The 19,690-nt window shown below is 53.1% G+C and overlaps 2 protein-coding genes across 3 annotated transcripts in view; one reads left to right on the plus strand and one right to left on the minus strand.

The window, feature by feature from the left end:
• Positions 1 to 3,973, plus strand: part of IGFBP2 (insulin like growth factor binding protein 2) — a 30,843-nt gene extending 26,870 nt beyond the window's left edge. For both annotated transcript variants that reach the window (XM_017895467.1, XM_017895466.1), the window contains exons 2-4: positions 47 to 276; positions 1,347 to 1,487; positions 3,483 to 3,973. In XM_017895467.1, coding sequence (XP_017750956.1) covers positions 47 to 276; positions 1,347 to 1,487; positions 3,483 to 3,647 — 536 coding nt within the window. In that variant the 3' untranslated portion in view covers positions 3,648 to 3,973. The remainder of the gene's footprint in view (positions 1 to 46; positions 277 to 1,346; positions 1,488 to 3,482) is intronic.
• A 7,670-nt stretch (positions 3,974 to 11,643) lies between these two features.
• On the minus strand, positions 11,644 to 19,263 carry IGFBP5 (insulin like growth factor binding protein 5). Its single transcript, XM_017895463.1, has 4 exons — positions 19,104 to 19,263; positions 18,360 to 18,793; positions 17,626 to 17,745; positions 11,644 to 16,403 (listed from the first exon to the last, which is right to left on the minus strand). The coding sequence occupies exons 1-4, from the start codon at positions 19,261 to 19,263 to the stop codon at positions 16,272 to 16,274; spliced, it is 846 nt and encodes a 281-aa protein (XP_017750952.1). The 3' UTR covers positions 11,644 to 16,271.
• Positions 19,264 to 19,690: the final 427 nt, after the last annotated feature.

The following is a 19,690-nucleotide window of genomic DNA, read 5'->3' on the forward strand; positions in this document are numbered from 1 at the left end:
CTGGGAAACTGGACCTGGAGCTCTTCTTCCCTTCCTGTCTCGGCAGACAATGGCGATGACCACTCGGAAGGAGGCCTGGTGGAGAACCATGTGGACAGCACCATGAACATGTTGGGCGGGGGAGGCAGTGCAGGCCGGAAGCCCCTCAAGTCGGGTATGAAGGAGCTGGCTGTGTTCCGGGAGAAGGTCACTGAGCAGCACCGGCAGATGGGCAAGGGTGGCAAACATCACCTCGGCCTGGAGGAGCCCAAGAAGCTGCGACCGCCCCCTGCGAGGGTCAGTGAGGGTCAGGCCTGGTGGGAGGGGTGGGAGGACAAGGAAAGTGGGGTCTCAGCTGGAGGAGGGCATCCCAATAGGACCCTCGTCTGGTGTGACCTGTAGGCAAAGCACTTTTCTTTCCACAAACATAGCTGTGGAACATAGTGACCTTTGGGGCAGTCAGGATCTCTGGCTGTGAAATAGACTGGACGTGTGGTTTCTTGATGTTCTTTCCTTTTAAAACCTCCACATTTCTGTATGGTTTTGGAACACAGACAAAGAAAATGAATCCCAGAGATGAAGACAGAGTCCCTGAAACTTGCTTACTCTTTTTTTTTCCCCCTGAAATGGGGTCTCACTCTCTTGCCCAGGCTGGAGTATAGTGGTGCCATCACACCTCACTGCTGCCTCCAACTCCTGAGCTCAAGTGATCCTCCTTCCTCAGCCTCCTGAGCAGCTGGGACTATAGGCGTGTACCACCACACCTGGCCAATTTTGTAATTTTTTTGTGGGAATGGGAGTCTCACTATGTTGTCCAGGCTGGTCTCAAACTCCTGGACTCAAGCAATCCTCCCACCTCAGCCTCCCAAAGTGCTGGGATTACAGGTGCCTGCCACTGCACCTGGCCTGAAACTTAGTCACTCTTGTTGCCATATGCTTCTCTCACTGAGCTACCTCCTCTCTTCTTTCCTTCCCAGCTCTGCCATCTTGGGTCCTGGCCCTGGTTGGTTTTATGGAAAGAAATGGAGCTGGGGCATGGGGTGGGGGCATAGAGACTCTGGAGACAGCCACTTGGATCGATATTTGGAGGTAGAGCCCATTCTGACACATGAAAGCCACGGTCACAGAACAAGGAGAGGAGTGAACATTCCCATCCATACAACTTTCTTTAGGGGCTAGGGTTGGGCACCCAGCATGTCAGGGAGATTCCTGGGTAGGCTGTCAGAATCCCTGTGCCCCCTGCTGGCTGTGCGACCATGGGAAAGTCCCCTCCCCGTGCAGCACCTTCTCCCTGAGCTTGCGCCTGGCGCGTGCTTCGTGGGCCTGCTGTCCTCACTCTGGGCGTCCCCTGCTGTCTGTGCGCGCAGACTCCCTGCCAACAGGAACTGGACCAGGTCCTGGAGCGGATTTCCACCATGCGCCTTCCGGATGAGCGGGGCCCTCTGGAGCACCTCTACTCCCTGCACATCCCCAACTGTGACAAGCATGGCCTGTACAACCTCAAACAGGTAAGTGTGGGGCCAGTCGGTGCCAGGGCGTCTCCTCCTCAGCCCTGGGCCCCAGATGTGCCTTGTTTCTGCCCCACCCGCCTATAATCCTCTGAGGTCTGAGCTGAGTGAGAGACTCAGACTCCTGTCACCATGGGAATTGGAGTGCCAGCTGCCAGGCCAGGGAGGGTGTGGCTTTTCTCCCTGCCTGCGATGGGTCAGTTGCTGGCTCCACTCGCCCAACCACCCACTGGCCTCACTTGGATTCTGGGTTAGGAGGAGGCTCTTGGAGAAGGGAAGTGGCTTAAACCAAGCATCTTAGCTTTGATCGGACATTGGCATCACCTGGAGCTCTTCCTGGGCCCGCCCCCAAATTGCCATGTGGTAGGTCAGGTTTGCAGCTCTAACAAGCCTCAGGTGAGGCTGATAATCTGAGAGCCACACTCTCACCATCATTGATTTCAACCATTGGCCGAGTTGCCTTCATGGTTTCGAAGTATCTCAGGGAATGAAGAGTCAGGGATGGAGAAATGCTGTTGGAAAGATTTTGAAAAGCCATCTAGAACAACATTGTAAATACATTGGAGAAAATGAAGTTTAAGTAAACTACTCAGGAGCCCTTCTTCCTCCTCTTTCCACCTTCTGTTCATACACATTTTAATAGTCAAGTGTGCATATGCAATATTTTCCCTGTAACATACTTTTCTTTTTCTTTTTTTTGAGATGGAGTCTTGCTCTTGTCTCCCAGGCTGGAGTGCAGTGGTGTGATCTCAGCTCACTGCAACCTCCGCCTGCCATGTTCAAGCAATTCTCCTGCCTCAGCCTCCTGAGTAGCTGGGATTACAGGTGCCCGCCACCACACCTGGCTAATTTTTGTAGTTTTAGTAGAAATGGGGTTTACCATGTTGATCAGGCTGGTCTTGAACTCCTAACCTCGGGTGATCTGCCCACCTCGACCTCCCAAAGTGCTAGGATTACAGTCATGAGTTGCCACACCTGGCTGGGCATTGGGACTTAATAAAGCTGCCCTGGTGGTTCTAATGGCAGTCTGGGCTGACCTATAGTGTGGATGTGTGGGGCCAGAAGGTGGGAACAGGGCTCTGCTGATGGCCCAGGGGTCTCACCTCTCCACCCTCCTCACCATCCCGGGGTCTCACCTCTCCACCCTCTTCACCATCCCGGCACCTTGACCCTCTAAATATTCATTAGTATTAAAAGCTGTTTGTATACATGCCCTCTAAATGTAAGCCAGCTAACTCCATTTGGAGCTCAGAAGAAAAAAATCTTGATCACTTCTCATGGAAAACAGGCTGTCTGCTGCGTCTTTGGGTAACTAATGTGATTTGCAGGAGTAGTTAGCTTATGCGTCAAACACAGACCTTGGAGTGGGAATGCCTGGGGAATACCTGGCTTCCATCTCAGCTATGCTTCTTACCAGCTGTGTGACCCTGGGCACGTTGCTTAGCCCATCTGTGCTTCAGTTTTATCATCTGTAAACCAGGGATAATAATGGCATCTAATTCACAAAGTGGTTGTGAGGATTAAGTGACTGTATTTGTTAGAAACTGAATGAGCGGTGTGTCTTTGCTCACACAGTACCTGGCACACACTGATTTTGATCGCAACATGAGGGTTTTCACCTTACAGTGTGACTAAGCTTCAGCAGGCTGGGTTCCCTCCACTGGATAGGACCTCCCTTGAGACTGGGGACTGAGTCTTTTCGTCTTCGGGTGTCCTGAATGGCCTTGCTAATCAGAGGGGTCCCTGGGCGGGCAGCATCAGCGTCACGTTGGAGCTCGCTAGCCATGCAGAATTTCCAGCCCTCCAGGGACCTCCTGAATAGGAATCTGCATTTCATCAAGGTTCCCTGGCGCTTATTTGAGGTTGCGAAGCTCCACCTGGCAGCGCAGCGTGTGGGTAGCTGCAAGGGGTGGCTGCTCAGTGGATGCCGGGTTGCGGGAGGGAAGGAAAATTGCTGGCTGCGGGCTCCTCCACGCTCTTCTCCTCTCTCCCCAGTGCAAGATGTCTCTGAACGGGCAGCGTGGGGAGTGCTGGTGTGTGAACCCCAACACCGGGAAGCTGATCCAGGGAGCCCCCACCATCCGGGGGGACCCTGAGTGTCATCTCTTCTACAATGAGCAGCAGGAGGCCCGCGGGGTCCACACCCAGCGGATGCAGTAGATCGCAGCCAGCCGGTGCCTGGCGCCCCCGCCCCCACCCCTCTCCAAACACCGGCAGAAAACGGAGAGTGCTTGGGTGGTGGGTGCTGGAGGATTTTCCAGTTCTGACACACGTATTTATATTTGGAATGAGACCAGCACCGAGCTCGGCACCTCCCTGGCCTCTCTCTTCCCAGCTGCAGATGCCACACCTGCTCCTTCTTGCTTTCCCCGGGGAAGGAAGGGGTTGTGGTGGGGAGCTGGGGTACAGGTTTGGGGAGGGGAAGAGAAATTTTATTTTGAACCCCTGTGTCCCTTTTGCATAAGATTAAAGGAAGGAAAAGTAAAGTGTGTGTCTTTTGCTTGAGTCTTTGGGGTCTTCTATGGAGAGATGCGGAGCCTGGCCTAGGTTGGCCTACCTACCAGCGTCCAGCTTTGCCCCTGGCTCCTAGGAAAATGGGAAAGGCCCCGTCTCCGTTTCTCATTCATGAAATGGCAATAAGAAAGAATGGGAACCTCATGAATCCAGATCAAACCCTCCAGTGCAGCCCTAGGACTCTCAGGTGAGGCTTCTGCCCCCATGCAGCCCCTGCCTGGCACTTTACAGGGGCAGCATGAGTCATGGGGTGGGGGTCAGGGGAGACGTGGAGCGTGGGTCCAGCTTCCTCCCTCCCACATTCAGATAACACTGCAGTGGGAGACAAGGAACAGGAAATGTTGGAATTGGGGTTGTCTGGCCCGTGAAATAAAGGAAGCTCCCTCCTGCCCAGGGTGAGATATTTCTGTTCAGCCCCCAAAGAAAGGGAGTTGGGCTGTGGTTAACTGGCTTATTCATAAAGACGACACCACTGAGAATTCAGGCGACCAAATGATTTGGTCTCCAGACCAGCAAATATCAATTGAAACAAAGTGCTGTGATTTGTCAAGGTGTGCAGGCTGAGGGACTGTGGAAGGAGACACAGAATGTGGCCTGTTTCCTTAGCAGAGTTCCACATCAGAGCTCACCTACCTCTGCCACTCTGTTCTGGCCTCTCAACTCCAGTGAATTCCAGGGGCTTATGCACCCCACCCCTGCCTTTGCAATGGGCCAAGGGGGGAGAAAGCTCAGCATTCGAGGCCCGCAGTCCCTGCCCCCTAACCTTCCTCAGCACGTGGCCCAGGGCCTGGCCTCTCCTGTCACTCCTCTCTCTTGTGGCTGGAGTCTGATCCCTTCCCACAGAGGAGGGGCTCCCCAGGGGCCTCGCCCAATCCACTACCTTCCAGACCTTCCATCTGGTGAGTGTGGCGAGGCGGAGGGATGGCGGGCCCTTTACCAGGTGTGACATAAGTGTAGCTGGAATGCAAGACAGCTTTCGGAAGTGGCACAAGATGAGCTTTCTTGGAGTGCGGGAAAACCAGATCCCCAAGAATAGATGGAGTCCTGCCAGGAGGGTGTGTTCTAGGCTGCACCGGGCCAAGGCCAGCACTTGGCCACTGCCCCAAAAGTATTCATTCAGCGGATCCTTGTGCATCCATGAAACAGGCACTATTGTTAGTTACACTTTACAGATGAGGAAAGGGTCCCCAGAAGTGCCCAAACTCTCCTGCCCTGGGTCTGGGGACCCCTAACTCCAGCGCGTGGCACCCACCCACCCCTGAATTATACTAGCAGGCGGGATGCTTGGAGAGGGCCTAGAGGGCTCTGGGCACTGGATGGACCTGGGGCCTGAAGCTCAGCAGTCCCTGCGTGGGGTCTGACTGGCTTTCATTCAGCGCATGCGTGCTGCTGCTGGCCCTTCCCCCGGTCCTCTCAGTTGCTGCAAAGAGCAGTCAGCACCGCGGCTGCTGTCCCCGGGTGGAGCTGCTATCCCTGGGTGGAGCAGCCCGTGCCTGCTCTCCTGGGAAGCCTGGTGTTTCTCAATCTTGGTGAACATTTGACTCGACGGGGGCACTTAAACAAAAACAAAAACTCATGCCAGTACCTCAGCTTCAGACATTCTGATGTAACTGGTCTGCCACGGAGCCCAGGCAGGTTCCTTCTCCTTTCTTAGGTTCCATGGTGATTGTGGACCAGGGATAAGGCAAGAAGAATGCCGTAGTCAGGACACCTGGGCTTGGATCCTTTCCCACCACTTCGTTTTCCATCGCCTGGGGCTGTGCCATCCACCTTCTCGCATCTGTCTGTTGGGGATGTTATCAGCCTCAAATAACAGGGTGGTATCAGTGTGAGACTAGATGTGAAGGTGCTTTGAAAACTATAGGACTGTATAAAATGGGAGGGGTTACTGTGGGACCATTGTTGGGTCAGCTGTTTGCCAGACTTCACGCCCCACGGTTGCCACCTTGTCCATTCTTTGAACTTTTGCAGAGGGCTTCTGAGGATGCCTCAGCCTCCTTGCCCATTTCCCCTGCATTACCCTAACTGCTCTTGTACCCAACTCTCTGAAGAGGTAGCTTTTATGGGTGAGTGGGTGAGCAGCACCTCTGCTGTGGCTCTAGCTGCAGGAACCACACTAACTGATGTGCAGTGCGAGCTAGAAACCTCTGCCGAGAGGAAGCATCATTGCATCCATGTGGGAAGATGGCTGGCTGGGCAGGGATCTTGCAGATGTCAGGTACATCTGCCTCTTTAAAGGTTAAGCAAACAGCGGGGCTATACTGCCACTGTGTGGCAAGATGCGGAACTGCAGCTGAGCATACATCGGGCCTTAGAGAGCCTGTGGCATTGAAGAGGAGTGGTCCAGAAGGAGTCAGCTGGAGACCTTGTTACCACTGGCCCTATCCCAGACCCCCTGAGTTAGAAGCTCGGGGAGGGGCCTGGGAGTCTGCATTGAAACTTGCTTCCTGTGTGGTTCTTATGGAGGACTGGTTGACTTCATTTATAGGATCCAGGGCAAAGTAAAAATACGGAGTCCCTTATTCAGAAATTATTAAGAATGTGAAGACAGAAATAGCAGAACATTAAACCAAGTGCCAGCCCTGTGTGACTGCACAGGTCATGCCCATGGAGCTACCCCTCTTCTTATGCTCTCTATATTTGGACAGTCACCACTGTTGTCCCTGAATCTGTTCGATGTGTCCTGAATACTAGCTGCATAATAAGATGTGGTGGTTAAAAGCGTGACCGTGGAGGTGAGGTGGTCTTTGAACAGAATTGGACTCTCTTGAGTTATGTGCTTTTGGACATATTTCTAATCTCTGTGAATCTCATTTACTTCCTCTTTAAATATTGGGATAGTTTCTATCTCAAAGATTTGCTTTGAGAATATAAAATCATTTCTGTCACATGGTAAGTGCTGCCTAAATATAGTTCTCGACCTGGCATGGTGGCTTACACCTGTAATCCCAGCACTTTGGGAGGCCACGGTGGGTGCATCACCTGAGGTCAGGAGTTCAAGACCATCCTGGCCAACATGATGAAGCCCCATCTCTACTAAAAATACACACACACACACACACACACACACACACACAAATTAGCTGGGTGTGGTGGCGGGCACCTGTAGTCCCAGCTACTTGGGAGGCTGAGGCAGGAGAATCACTTTAACCTGGGAGGTGGAGGTTGCAGTGAGCTGAGATTATACCACTGCACTCCAGCCTAGGCAACAGAGTGAGACTCCATCACACACACACATACACACACACACACATACACACACACACACACACAGTAGCTCTTACTGTATCCTGGGCTCAGTGTTAGGATGTCAGGCTATGAAGATGATGAAGATGAAGAAGATTATGGCCTTTGTCCTGAAGGACTGAGATTCTTGTGGAAGGAAACAGCCCTGAAACCCAGAGATGGCCCTCCATGGATGGCGGTACCCCTCCAGCAGGGGATGTGGGGCAGTTAGGAGGAATAGTTAAGTCTGGTGTCAGGGAAGGTGTCTCAGAGAGGGTGAAGGCAGAGTTGGAAGGAAGAAGCTGAGATTGGGGAGAGGAGCGGGAGGACGTGTGTGCATCACACATGCATGTGTGTGCAGGTGTGGGTGTTGGGGGCTGGGGTTCAGACAGAGGGAGCAGCATGTGCAGAGACTTTATCTTATTTTCATGTCCGTATTTATTTATTTTTAGAGACAGGGTCTTACTCTGTTGCCCAGGCTAGAGTGCAGTGGCATGATCATAGTCCACTGCAGCTTTGAGCTCCTGGGCTAAAGCGATCCTCCTACGTACCTCATCCTCCCAAGTGGCTAGGACTACAGGTATACAACACCATGCCTGGCTAATTTTTATTTTGCAGAGACAGGGGTTCTCACTATGTTGCCCAGGCTGGTCTCGAACTCCTGGGTTCAAGTGATCCTCCCACTTTGGCCTCCTAAAATGCTGGGATTACAGGAGTGCACCACCATGCCTGGCCTGCAAAACCTTCAAGTCATGAGCTGGACGATGACCCTGGACACCAGCACATGGCTGGGGATATGTATGGTGAAGGGAGGCGACAGGTGGAAGAGGAACAAGAGGAAGAGGAAGCCAGGGCACATCAGGAGCGACTTGGGGTGTGTTGCTGAGGGATTTGAACTCTGGACCAAAGGTTAAGTACCAAGGAGGGAAGTTAGGCAGAGGATGGGCATGATTGGATTGGTGTTTAGAAAGTGAACTGGGCCGGGCACGGTGGCTCATGCCTATAATCCCAGCACTTTGGGAGGCTGAAACGGGTGGATCACTTGAGGTCAGGAGTTCAAGACCAGCCCGACCAACATGGTAAAACCCCATCTCTACTAAAAATACAAAATTAGTTGGGCATGGTGGCACTTGCCTGTAATCCCAGCTACTTGGGAGGCTGAGGCAGGAGAATCTCTTGAACCCGGGAGGCGGAGGTTGCCGTGAACTGAGATTACACCATGGCACCCCAGCGCGAAACTCCATCTCAAAAAAAAAAAAAAAAAAAGAAAGTGAACTGCAACTGTGATGTCCAGCGTGGAGGACAAGACATGGAGTGGGAGTGGGTGGAACATTCCTGCAGGAGAAATTGCAAGGATCCAGGGGAGAAGTGAGCATGATTTGAATGAATCAGGGCCAGGGAGATGGAGAGAAGGCCCGAGGGTGAGGGTGGTCCGTGAGGTCACTGATTCCTGGCACCTGGTGGCTTATTGGATGGAAGGGGTAAATGAGGAGGCAGGACTGAGGCCGGGGGTTGGGCTTGGACAGCTGGGTGGATGCAGTGTCGTTCTCTGAGACAGCAAATAGGAGGAGGAGGAAGAATGGGGAAGAAGAGGAGGGGGCTAAAGAAGAATTAAGAGAAGGAAGAGGGATGGCTTAGTGGGGAAGATGATGAGTTCAAATTGTGTTGTTATTGAACCTCTACTTTGTAAGGCATACGATAAAATGATAAGGGAGGCCAAGTGCCTGAGCTTACAGGATGAGTTCAACATGGAACAAATTGTATTTGAGTTGCTTGAGGGACACTGGGTGGAGAAGACACCCCCGACTTTTCCTCGTTCTCATCCGATGACAATTCTTGAGTAAGGTCCATCAGTTCTGTCTGCAGGCCATGGTTCATCTCTATTCCCTCCTCCCCCTTTCCCCTGTCACCAACACAGGGGAGATGGGATGGTTGATGGGTGGGGGGCCAACCAGCAGGTGGGGAGCGCACAGGAAGCAGCTGTCTTTGGGAATAGAGGAGGACTGGCAGGGGAGGAGACAAGAGTGTGGTGGGTGGTTTTGTGGGTAGCTTTGTAGGGGTTGGGATGGGGAGATGGGAAGGTTCTCACCTGCTGGCCTTGGTTTTCTCTGATAGGGAGAAGGTAAGGGTGTTTGCTAGGAATGAGGGAAGGTGGAACAATGCATTGGAGAAATGAGGGCAAAGTGGGGGAAATAATCTGATTGGGGCCTCTAATAGGTTTCCCAGGCAGGATGTGGGGCCCTCTGAGCCTGGGGATTCTGGGGTGATGTCAGCTCACCCAATAGTGGCACTTTTCCCTGTGGGGCACAGCAGTGCCGTGCAGGAGGGACGGTGCTGACCGGACAGGGCTGAGGTGCTGCAGGGCAGGGGAGCCCAAGACAAGCTGACACCAAGTGTGGAGCTGTGGGCTTCGGTCTCCTTAGGCAAAGCAGCAGAGCCAGAGAGGGCTGATGGATTGAAAACTCAAGCAGGGGCAAGCAAAGGCTCTCTGTCTCTCTTAGGTAAAACCGTCTCTTCTTTCTTGCCTCATTTTTCTCAGTCTCATAGTAGACTACGATTAGAATGGGAGAGTGGGGTTTTCAGATTTTAAATGTGGAACCTTGGGGGTCCCAGAGCTTAGAGTGTGGCTTAAGTGGATGGAGGGAAAGGCAGATGGTGTGTGGCAGCGCTGGGACCAGCAGCATACCACTGGGGAGAGGGAGGGAGACAGAGTTTCTGGGCTGCTGAACCGTGGGGACCCCAGGGGAATGGTGCTGTTGCTAAGGGGCTCTGTGGGTTGTCCCGCTGAGCACGGGTGGTGCAGGGTGGTGGGGGGACAGGGATGGAGTAGTCCGTCCAGAGCCTTAATCCTTGATGGCCACGGGCTGTGAGCAGGGATTCACAGATGTGGGTTACATGTGTAGGAGGAGATGAAAGGGGAAGAGAGGACCACAGTGGAGAGGGATAGGGTTGTGCGGGGGACGGGGCGTGACAGCCTCTGGGGAGGAGCAATGGGGAGAAGGATCCCGGCTGGCACCTGCTCCAGGCAGTGTGCGTGCAATGGTAGGGTGGGCAGCTTCCCCTGGAGAAGCCAGGAGACAGTCTGGGGGCAGGAGGTGCCACATGGGAGGCCTTCCTGTAGTTCCTCTTGCTGTCCCCCTACTCGAGGCACCCCTGGAAAGGAAAGCAGAGAAGGTGCCTGTTCCCTCTGTGCACCTCCTAATGCATCCTCCACCTCCTCCTCCTCCACCTCCACTGCTGGGCCCCGGTAGCCTGAGAGAGCGGCGTGGGAACCTCCCTGGCTTCCCAGGTGACTGCAGGGCGGGCTGAGTGACAGGCGTCCAAATGCCGTGTCTTTGGCTGGATAGACTACTCTGTGAACTTGAGGGACCTGGTGCTGACAGGTGTCAGGCAAGTGGCTCAGCCACCCCAGAAGGAGGTGTGCCTGGTGGCAAATCAGGCCACTGGCAAGGCAGGGACTTCCCGGTGACTCCACTTGTCCTGTGACTAGGACAGGACGGGACACATGGTTTCTGGGTGGCCTCAGCCATTGAGCTGGGCAGAGTGAGGATGCCACCGCCTCCGTCTCCCCTCTGTGCTCCTGGGCCTGAGGCTCTGGGGGGTGTGGTCAGTGGGGTGCCTAATGGGCAGTGTGCTGTGCAGCTCTGTGAACCGGGAGGAGCCGTAGGGAAAGAGCCTCGGGACGAAGGGGCCTAGGAGGGAGGAAAGCAACAGGGTGAGGCAGCAGAAGGTCGGAGGGTGTAAGAACTGTGCTCTTCAGTGCCCAAGGGTTGACATCAGGGGTGCCATCTTGGGTTTTCCTCTTCACTGGGCACAGACAGCGGTGGAGGTTGGGTAGGAACCAGAGGGAGAGTTTATCTTGGCCAGAGGTTCCCAGGAGTTTTACGTTTACAAGGCAGTGGGAGGAGGGATTGAGGAACATTCTGGAAATGCCTTCCTTAAAATCTTCTCCAAGGAGCAGAAACTTCTCATTTGTCTAAGGGTGGATGAAGGCCACTTGACTTCATAGCAAGGGCTGAGATGGAAAGATGGCAATAATCGTTAATAGAACAGTAGGGGAACACGTGCCGAATGTTCCCAGTTCTCAGGGCTTTGGGGACATTAACTGGCCGAATCCTCACAGCAGCTCTATGAGGTTTTACCCACAAGGAAATGGAGGCCTGAGGAGGTGATGTAGGCTGCCCTGGGTTCCACGACTGTGGTGGCTTTCCAACGGGTGGGGAAGGGGCCACTGGAGCTCCAGTGGGTGGGCTTGTCTTGGGGGATGGGGGGTTCTCTCTGGACGGAGCAGTCGCTCAGCCCGGATCCCGCCGGGGGCCTTTCTCCATCCCCTCCCGGCTGTGGCCCGAAGAGAATCGGGGGCTCGCGTCCCCCACTGCCTGCCTTCCCTGAGCCCTCGGAGGAAGCTGACGTAGGCTAACTGAATGCATAACTTTATTAAATAAATGCTTTGTCATGACAAAAGACAAAGATCAAGGAGTAACATAAATTATAAGTTGAATAAATAGTATACAGCAATCTTCACCTTGTAAGAAAATGTGAGAGCCTTTGTTGGTTTTTTATTTCCTTAAGTACAAAATGCTAAACAGGAGCCGAGCTCAAGCTCTTCCGCATTCAGATGGTTTTTTCGTGTTTTTTTTCTGCTTTTTTTTTTTCTTTCTCACAAACTGGTTGTATTTGTTGATTTATTTTTCCATCCTTTTCACCAGTAAAGATTATCATCATTTATTTTTGTTTTAAAGTTGAAACCAAAAAAGAGGAGAGAACAGAGTTATGGTATGAATGTATGTAAAACTACAGAGAACTACAGTAATATGTACTGTGGTTATTGCTGTCTTCAAAAACAAAACAAAAAACAACAACAACAACAAACAACCGGTGGCAACTCGGAATCTGAAGGAATCTTGTCTGACAACGGTGCTATCCATGTGGGCTACTGTGTGACAGTGGCAGTGGAGACTCCGGCTGGTGACTGGGGACCGGTGGAGTGGGGTGAGCGGGCACAGGGAGGCTGGGGTCCCCTTCCCCTCGGACCGTCCCCACCTTCCCTTTCCCCATCCAAAAGGATTTCAGGAGAGGAGGCCAGAGTCTGTGAAATGACTAAACTATATACTCCATTAGAAAACCAAGAAAGTATGTTTTAAAATAGAAACAAAAGCCTAAGAGAAAACAAAAAGTGGAGAAACAGTGCAACATAATTCTTGCACTTTAGTGGTTTTAAAAATACAGACAGTACAAGGCCCAGGTTGCTGGTTGGTGAAACCCCCGTCCCTCATCCCTCCTCCACTTTGCAAAACAGAGCCTCCTTTCTCTTGGAAGCCAGACGTGTCCTCTCTGACGCTATGGGGTTTCTTCTCCTTAGAGCTCTTCTCTGAGGTTCCCATCCTGGGCCAGAGCCCTCTCAGGGGTGAGTGGATGGGTCCGGGGTACTGTCCCACCTTCAGGGGGGCTTGGCGGTTGCCGTGGCAGCCCTGTCTCGCTAACCGCTGGGTGGTGGGAGCAGGGTGGTTGAGGCCCACCCTCTAGGGGAGGCCAGCCCTGTGGGGGTACCATGGAGGCCACAGAGGTGGTGGTGGGGAGACGGGGTGAGAGAGAAGAGCCACGATCAGAAAAGGGCCTCCCTGGACCTCGTGCGCCTGCCTTCCTCCCCATATGGGGCCAGTGTCCCCAGGCCTGTCTGTCTAGGCCTGGCTGTCAGAGAAAGGTTCCAGTCTCTTCCTCCCCATGTGCCCTGCTTTGCCAGGTGGGTTGGGGCAGGCTGGAGGAAGGAGGGTCAGTCCTGGCTGGACTTCCCTATCTCCTAGCAGTCATGGGAAAGACAGAGGATCTTCACCACTGCTGGAGTGAGGCACGAGTCTAAAGGGGATGTGAGAGACCTTCTGTGGGTCTCTTCTGTGGGTGTGAGTGTGGGAGTGGGCAGCACTTAGACCCAGAGCCATGGATAGCCCGGAGTCCCAGGTCTCTGGGTCAGCAGGCAGTCGGCCAAAGGCCAGCCTGGAGTCAAAGAGAGCCCTGCTTAGATTGCCATGCCCACACCATTCCAAACCTGCCTACCTTGCACCCTGCCATGGGGGAAGAGGTGCTGTCTTCCTCCAGTGCCTCCCTTCCCAGGGTCTCCCCACCCTGGGCCCAGCCAGACCTCCCATTTGGGAGGCTTAGTTCCATGCGTCCATGAAGGCCCAGCTTCTCTAGGGAGTGACCAACTGCCCATGAGAATACCCTGCATGCAGAAGAGACTCACAGGTTTGGGTTACCAGGCACGAACTTTGGAAACCGGAAGAGTCTGGCACACTCATACCAGGCTCTAATCCCCCACCTGATGGCTGGCAGCAAAAAGCCAATGCGAGGGGCAGAAGCCCGCCCAAAGTCCAGACACAGTGGGTGAAGAGAGAGCCCCTCTCAGGTCCAGGCTGGGAGGAATGTAGGGGGAGACTGTAGTTCCTGGCTCAGTCTTTTCTTAGGGGAGTGGCACCCCAGTATCCACTTGGCAGATCCTAGTTGAATAACTGCTCAAGATGCAAAGGAAGAATAGGTGGAAAGAACAGTGACATGGAAGAGGTTTGGGATACTGGCCTAAGACACACAGAAATGTGAGTTGGGTTTAGGGGACAGCTGTGCAGAGAGATGGGGCGTGCTGACTTGGCAGGTCAAGTCCTTGTGGCTGCTGGCCCTATCGGGCCCCTTTGTCTCATGAAGATTGAGCACTTCTCCTGTCCCCAGTCAGCTGTCCTGTCCAGGGGCATAGGAGATAGCCCCCAAGTTCTATAGCTATAGGGTTCCCATCAGTTGAAACAGATTTGCTTTTTCACTATTCCTCTTCGTAGCCCCAAATTCATTGTTGGAGGCAGTCTCCACTGTGTCATGCCATGAGCAAAGAGTGAAGAGAGCTGTGTCCGCAGCACAAAGGGGTCTCCTTGGCCAGTGTCCAAGCCCCCTTTCCTGGATATCTTCAGCCTTAAAGAACAGTCACAAGGCCACCCACTGGCTGAGGAAGTCATTGGAGAATGGGAGTTTTCTTGGTTCAGAATATGGCTGCCGAGTGACAGCATCCCTGAATCATGCGTTCCCTGCTTGTTCCGGCCCTCCTTCCATCCTCCACCCAAGGGAGGACGCAGGGACTGGCCAGAATGGAGGAAGAGCCGGAAAGACTCGTGGGCCTCCATCCCTCCTTGCAGGCTGAAGGTGGGCAGCGGAGCGCCTAGTCTTGTCCCTTCCAAAGCATGGCCAGTTTCGACTGATTCTTCCTATCTGGCTTCTAAAGTCTAGCATCCTCCTAAAGTTACCCACCTTCCCTGGCTCTGTGGCCTGGATTAAGTTCATTTCTATTTTGCAACCCATTCCCCCATTTTCCTCTCTTTCCTCTCGAATCCCAGAAAACATACAGGGTGGGGAAGCTAAAGAAGTTTCTATCGGCTTTTTCCCCTTTCTGCTGCTTTGTGCCAAAGCTAGAATGGAACAGTCCCTTCAGCCCTCTGTTCCTCCCCACATCTACTCTGGCCGGAACCGTCAATCTTACTGTTCTCCTGCATCTAAACCTTTTTGCCACCATCTCCCTCTGCCATCTCTTACTTCAGTCTCCCTCCTGCTCTGCCAGTGTGGAGAGTGAGGGAGGCTTCCAAAAATGCACGTTCTGTTCAGATGAAAGGAAAAGGCTGGGGCGGGACTGGTGGATCCGTCATGGACCTGTTGGGCTCATGTGGTGTGATGTCCGGAGACTGTGATTTCCTGAGGGTTTAAAGACTAAAATGGGATGGACTGAGGTGCATGCTGTTTGCACCACAGAGGACTGGCCTCTGCCTGGCTCGGTGGGTGCAGAAGAATATATGTGGGGAATCACTGTCAAGTCCAGCACTGTGCCCCACAAAAAAGCTGAGTTTATTGCTCACGGGAAACTCTGCCTTGAGGCAGGCAAAAATGCTATTACAGGTTGTATTAGGAGAATATGGGTTTTCTCAGTTTTCCCAGCATGAGGAAGTCCTCAATGCCCCTATAGGAACTACTTTGAAAAGTTAATGCAAACTTTTGAAAGAAAAGAAGAAAGAAAAAAACAAAGAAAAAATAGATTTATATGCCTATATATGACTATATGGAGTCTTGTAGATTAATACAAGCCCACTTTTTTTTTCAGCCTATCCTCCCCCACAGAGGCTGCTGTGCTACTTGTAAATTGAATTAAATGAGGGCTGAAACTGCACGTATCAGCATGTACTGTAGTCACCCTGGAAGAACAAGTCTTTCCAATTTTGGGGCATGTATTGATTTCTAAAAAAAGTCTGCCTGGGGAATGAAATATGCACATGAATTTCATATTCATAGATCTGCTTCCAAAAACCTCTCTATCTAATATCACTCAATTATGAAGCTGTTTTGCTTTCAGAGGAATGGAATGCATTTTTGTTTTTATAAATCTGGGGAGAGACAACACTCTGCCCAGGTGAGAGGAGAGGAAGTTCAGGGGTCCGGGTGTCCATACTGCCGGCTAGAGGAGGAGACAGATCTGGGAGAGGTCCTGGCGTGGTTTGCCTTTTCCTTTCTCCCCCTGACCAATCCATACTGGGAAACCCCGAGTGTCATCGAATGCCACATCCTGGGCTGCATCTTCTAGCGCCCACCTCTCCCGCCCCTAGGCCAGGGCTGGACGTGAAAGTTGGGCCCCTCCCTGGTCTCGGTGCCTTTCCTTCCCGCCCACCTGCTTGTCCTTCTTTTCCTAACTCTATTTGTCTTTCTCTCTCCTCTACACAAACACTTCCTTCCCTTCTCTTCCTCTCATTCTTCCTCTCTTCCCTTCTCTGTTCATCCAACTTGCCTCAAAAAGAAAACCATTTTAAAGGGGGGGGGGGTGTCTTTTAGCTTTTGCATCTCTGTTGTTGCCATTTTCGAAGTTGAGCCCTTGCTAGAGATTCCGAGGTCCTCAGTTTCCTCAAATAGATAGATATATATTTCCCTTAAATGAGATGAAATGAGTGGCGTCCTGGGGTGGAGGGAGGCGCTGGCTGGAGTCGGGGCCGGGGTGGGAGGGGTGAGGGAAGGGTTCGGGGGGACGCATCACTCAACGTTGCTGCTGTCGAAGGTGTGGCACTGAAAGTCCCCGTCGACGTACTCCATGCCTGGCAGTTTCATTCCATACTTGTCCACGCACCAGCAGATGCCACGCTTGCGGCCACGGGAAGGTTTGCACTGGGGTGAGTAGAGCAACAGGCTGTGAGGACGCCGCACCCCGGGGCTCTGCTCCTCCCTGTCCTGCCTCTTCTCTACCCCAAGACAAGACTCTCATCTCCAGAGAGTTGAGGGCGCTAGACCCGACCCTTGGGTTTCTAGTGTCCCTGTTTCATGGAAAGACCCAGGGAAAAATGTGAATGTAGGCAGCCTACCCTTGGCTAGCTCCTTCAATCCCTTTCTTTTCTTCTTTTTCAGAGATGGGATCTTGTTATGTTGCCCAGGTTGGTCTAGAACTCCTGAGCCCAAGTGATCTTCCTGCCTCAGCCTCTGGAGTAGCTGGGATTACAGGCGTGAGCCGCTGTGCCTGGCTTAGAGTCCCTTTTAAAATATTACCCATTCGAGTCTCCCTCAGCCTGAAACTCTGCAGATTCTCAAGAGAGTTATGATCCAATAATAATGACAATGGTAATAATAATAACAGGAGGAGGCATGATTTGTGGTGTTATCCTGTACCCACCACTCAACATTTGGTATGCAGTAGGTACTGTTCTAAGTGCTTTACAAAGATCAATCACTTACTCCTCATTCTCCATTTTACACAAGGGTCTGGAGGCACAGAGATATTAAATGATGAGTAAGGGGACACAGCTAGTAAGTGGCAGAGCCACGATTTGCCCCAGTGTGGCCTGGCTCTTACATTTAGATTATTGGTGCCCTTAAAGCAACATCACGGTCACCTGTCCACCCCAGAGTCCACCCCAGGTCTACCAATCAGAAACTGCAGGGGTGGGGCCCAGCCTTCAGCCATGCCCTCCAGGGATCGGATGCCCTTGAAAATCTGAGAACCATTGCCCAAAGGGGAGCCTGGCTGTGAAGGGACGCGAGCTGATTTCAGGTGGTACACAGAGAAAATACGGCTTAAACTCCTGAGTGTGTGGTACACCAATGATCCGTGCTGTGCGATAGTGTTAGAGAATTTCCTCTTGCGATGAAGTCACCTAGCTAAGGTGACCCGTGGAAAGCATAGTGGATTACAGCACACGAGGGAATGAGGGAATGGACTGCAGCCTAGTGGGGAATGTGGAAAGTCGTGATCGTGGTATACGAATGGGTATCTGAGGCCTGGGAAACAGTAAGCGGTTAACGGTGGAGATCTTAGGCACTTGCCCAAGGTGGAGTTTCCTGGCAGGTGCCATTTTCGGAGCCATGTGAGCCTGGGAGCTCAGGGCAGGGGACGTACCTGCTTTCTCTTGTAGAATCCTTTGCGGTCACAATTGGGCAGGTACACGGCACGGGGCACCATGCGTGGGCTGGCTTTGAGCTCCTGCAGGGAAGCCTCCATGTGTCTGCGGCAGGGGCCCTGTGTGGACAGGAGGGTGAGAGGCATGGCGAGACCAAAGGAAAACCACCCAGCTGCGCTGACAAGTGGCCCAGGGGGTGGGGGCTGAAGGGCCTCGGGAGGAAAGTCACCACCTTTGGTGCTAATCGTCTACTGCCAAAGCTCTTTCCTCCCTGTCACCTGTCACGTGCGCTGGGATCACAAAGCCTGCCTTTGGCCAGGTATCCATACTTTCTCTTTTGTGTTCCAGGTCACCCCCTCCCCTGCAGCTTTTCTCTTCTGCTGAGTAACCATGTCCAGAGGTGCCCATGTCTAGATGCTCTAGGAGAATACTCAGTCTCTGCCTCGGACTGGACACAGCTGCAGGGCCCAGGTACCTGGCGCGTGGCCACTGGGCTGGCACACACTCTCCTCAAATGAGCACTGCCTCTATTCCCACTTACTAGCACAAGCCCTTGGCCCTGACAAGTGTATGCTCTGGAAACTCTCCTCCCACGTCCTAAGCTGAGCCACCATGGTTTGCTGCAGGTCCTCTGCCGGGTCTAGCCTAAGCACCTCCTGCTGCCATGAATGTCCATTTAGATGCAGGGAAAGGTCAAAAGCCAGGAGGGAATGAGGGAATCCCTGAGACGTACCTGCTCAGACTCCTGTCTCATCTCAGGTGCAGAGATGACCCGGGGGTGGGCAGTGTTCTCAGCTCCGCCTACAAACTTGGACTGGGTCAGCTTCTTTCTGCGGTCCTTCTTCACTGCTTCAGCCTTCAGCTCGGAGATGCGGGTGTGTTTGGGCCGGAAGATCTTGGGGGAGTAGGTCTCCTCAGCCATCTCAGAGGTGGTGGGCTCCTCGTGCTCACGGGAGTCTCTCTCTGCAGGAGAAGGAACCGGAGGGTCAGCCCCTGTGGGCCAAGGTGCACATGGCCAGAGCCCAGGGCTGGGCAGTTTGGGGTGAAGGGAATAATAAAGGCTGAAGCAGATGTGTCTCTGCCCTCCTGGGGCACACCCTGAAAGCAGGGGGATAAGAACCAGGAAGCAGAGTGAATGCTCATGTAAGTGGGAAAGTTTCTGGCATGCTTGGAGTCACGCAGAGAGTGCAGGCAGAGAGACTTCACAGAGGAGAACTGAGAGACTGACGGACGGATGGGTGAGGACAGAGTGGACCTTCTGGGGGCAGGAAGGAGGAAGGGCAAGGAAAGTGGCCCCTGCAAGGATGAAGGTGGTAGTGAGCGGTTTGCTTGCTGGGGGATGGCCAAGTAGATGGGACATGGCTGGAGGTGGGGCTGAGAAGTAGGAACCCGGGAATCTGGGTCCACGGAGGAAGATGACACAGCCAGGGCGTGGACGAGAAGGGCCAAATCTGTCCTGTTAGTGAGATCTTTGCACTTTCAGAGCTGCTGGATGTCAAGGTCTCTTTGGACTTGGGGAACCTGGAAGGAGGGGGTCCTGGGGTCTGGAGCAGCAGGGTGGTGAGGACCTTCATACACAGCAGGAGGAAGGGAAGGGAGGGGAGAGCCAGAAATGTGGGCCCGGAGGGGACTGGCATGGGGCCAAGTAGAAGTCAGAGGCCTCACTCCCGCTCTGGCTCAGAACTGGTGCCGTGCTCGGGGGCCTGGGAGGCTGGGACGTTACTCAGCTCCGGACTGAGAGAGGCTGACAGCTGGCTGAGACCAGGACAGTTATATATAGGAATGGCTTGGTGACAGTCTATACTTAGCTGACTTTTGACCTTTAGAGAAGTAAGACTTTGTTCATGTATTTGTTGATCCTTAATTCTACCCGTCTGGCCTTTTCTTGGTGCGCAGATTTCCCCTAAATTCTTATCTCATAGGCATCCATCCCTGGGTCCCCTTCTCCTCTCAGCTCCTTGACCTCATCCAGCCTCAGAGGAACCAGAGTGGGGGAACTTTAGATTGTTGTTTCCAGGCAGGCGGGGTGTGGCCACAATGCCCCACAGTGGGACCAGGTGCAGG

The sequence above is a fragment of the Rhinopithecus bieti genome, unplaced genomic scaffold, assembly GCF_001698545.2.
Source record: "Rhinopithecus bieti isolate Rb0 unplaced genomic scaffold, ASM169854v2 scaffold_26676, whole genome shotgun sequence".
In the NCBI taxonomy this organism is placed as follows: Eukaryota; Metazoa; Chordata; class Mammalia; order Primates; family Cercopithecidae; genus Rhinopithecus; species Rhinopithecus bieti.

Excerpts from the sequence above, each read along its gene's own strand:
- IGFBP5 (XM_017895463.1), bottom strand. The coding sequence starts at position 19,263 with ATGCCAGTCCCCTCCGGGCCCACATTTCTGGCTCTCCCCTCCCTTCCC. Across the intron at positions 18,794-19,103 it reads GACATCCAGCAGCTCTGAAA|CATGCCAGAAACTTTCCCAC; the intron begins GTGCAAAGATCT and ends CGTGACTCCAAG. Across the intron at positions 16,404-17,625 it reads GATTCTACAAGAGAAAGCAG|TGCAAACCTTCCCGTGGCCG; the intron begins GTACGTCCCCTG and ends TACTCACCCCAG.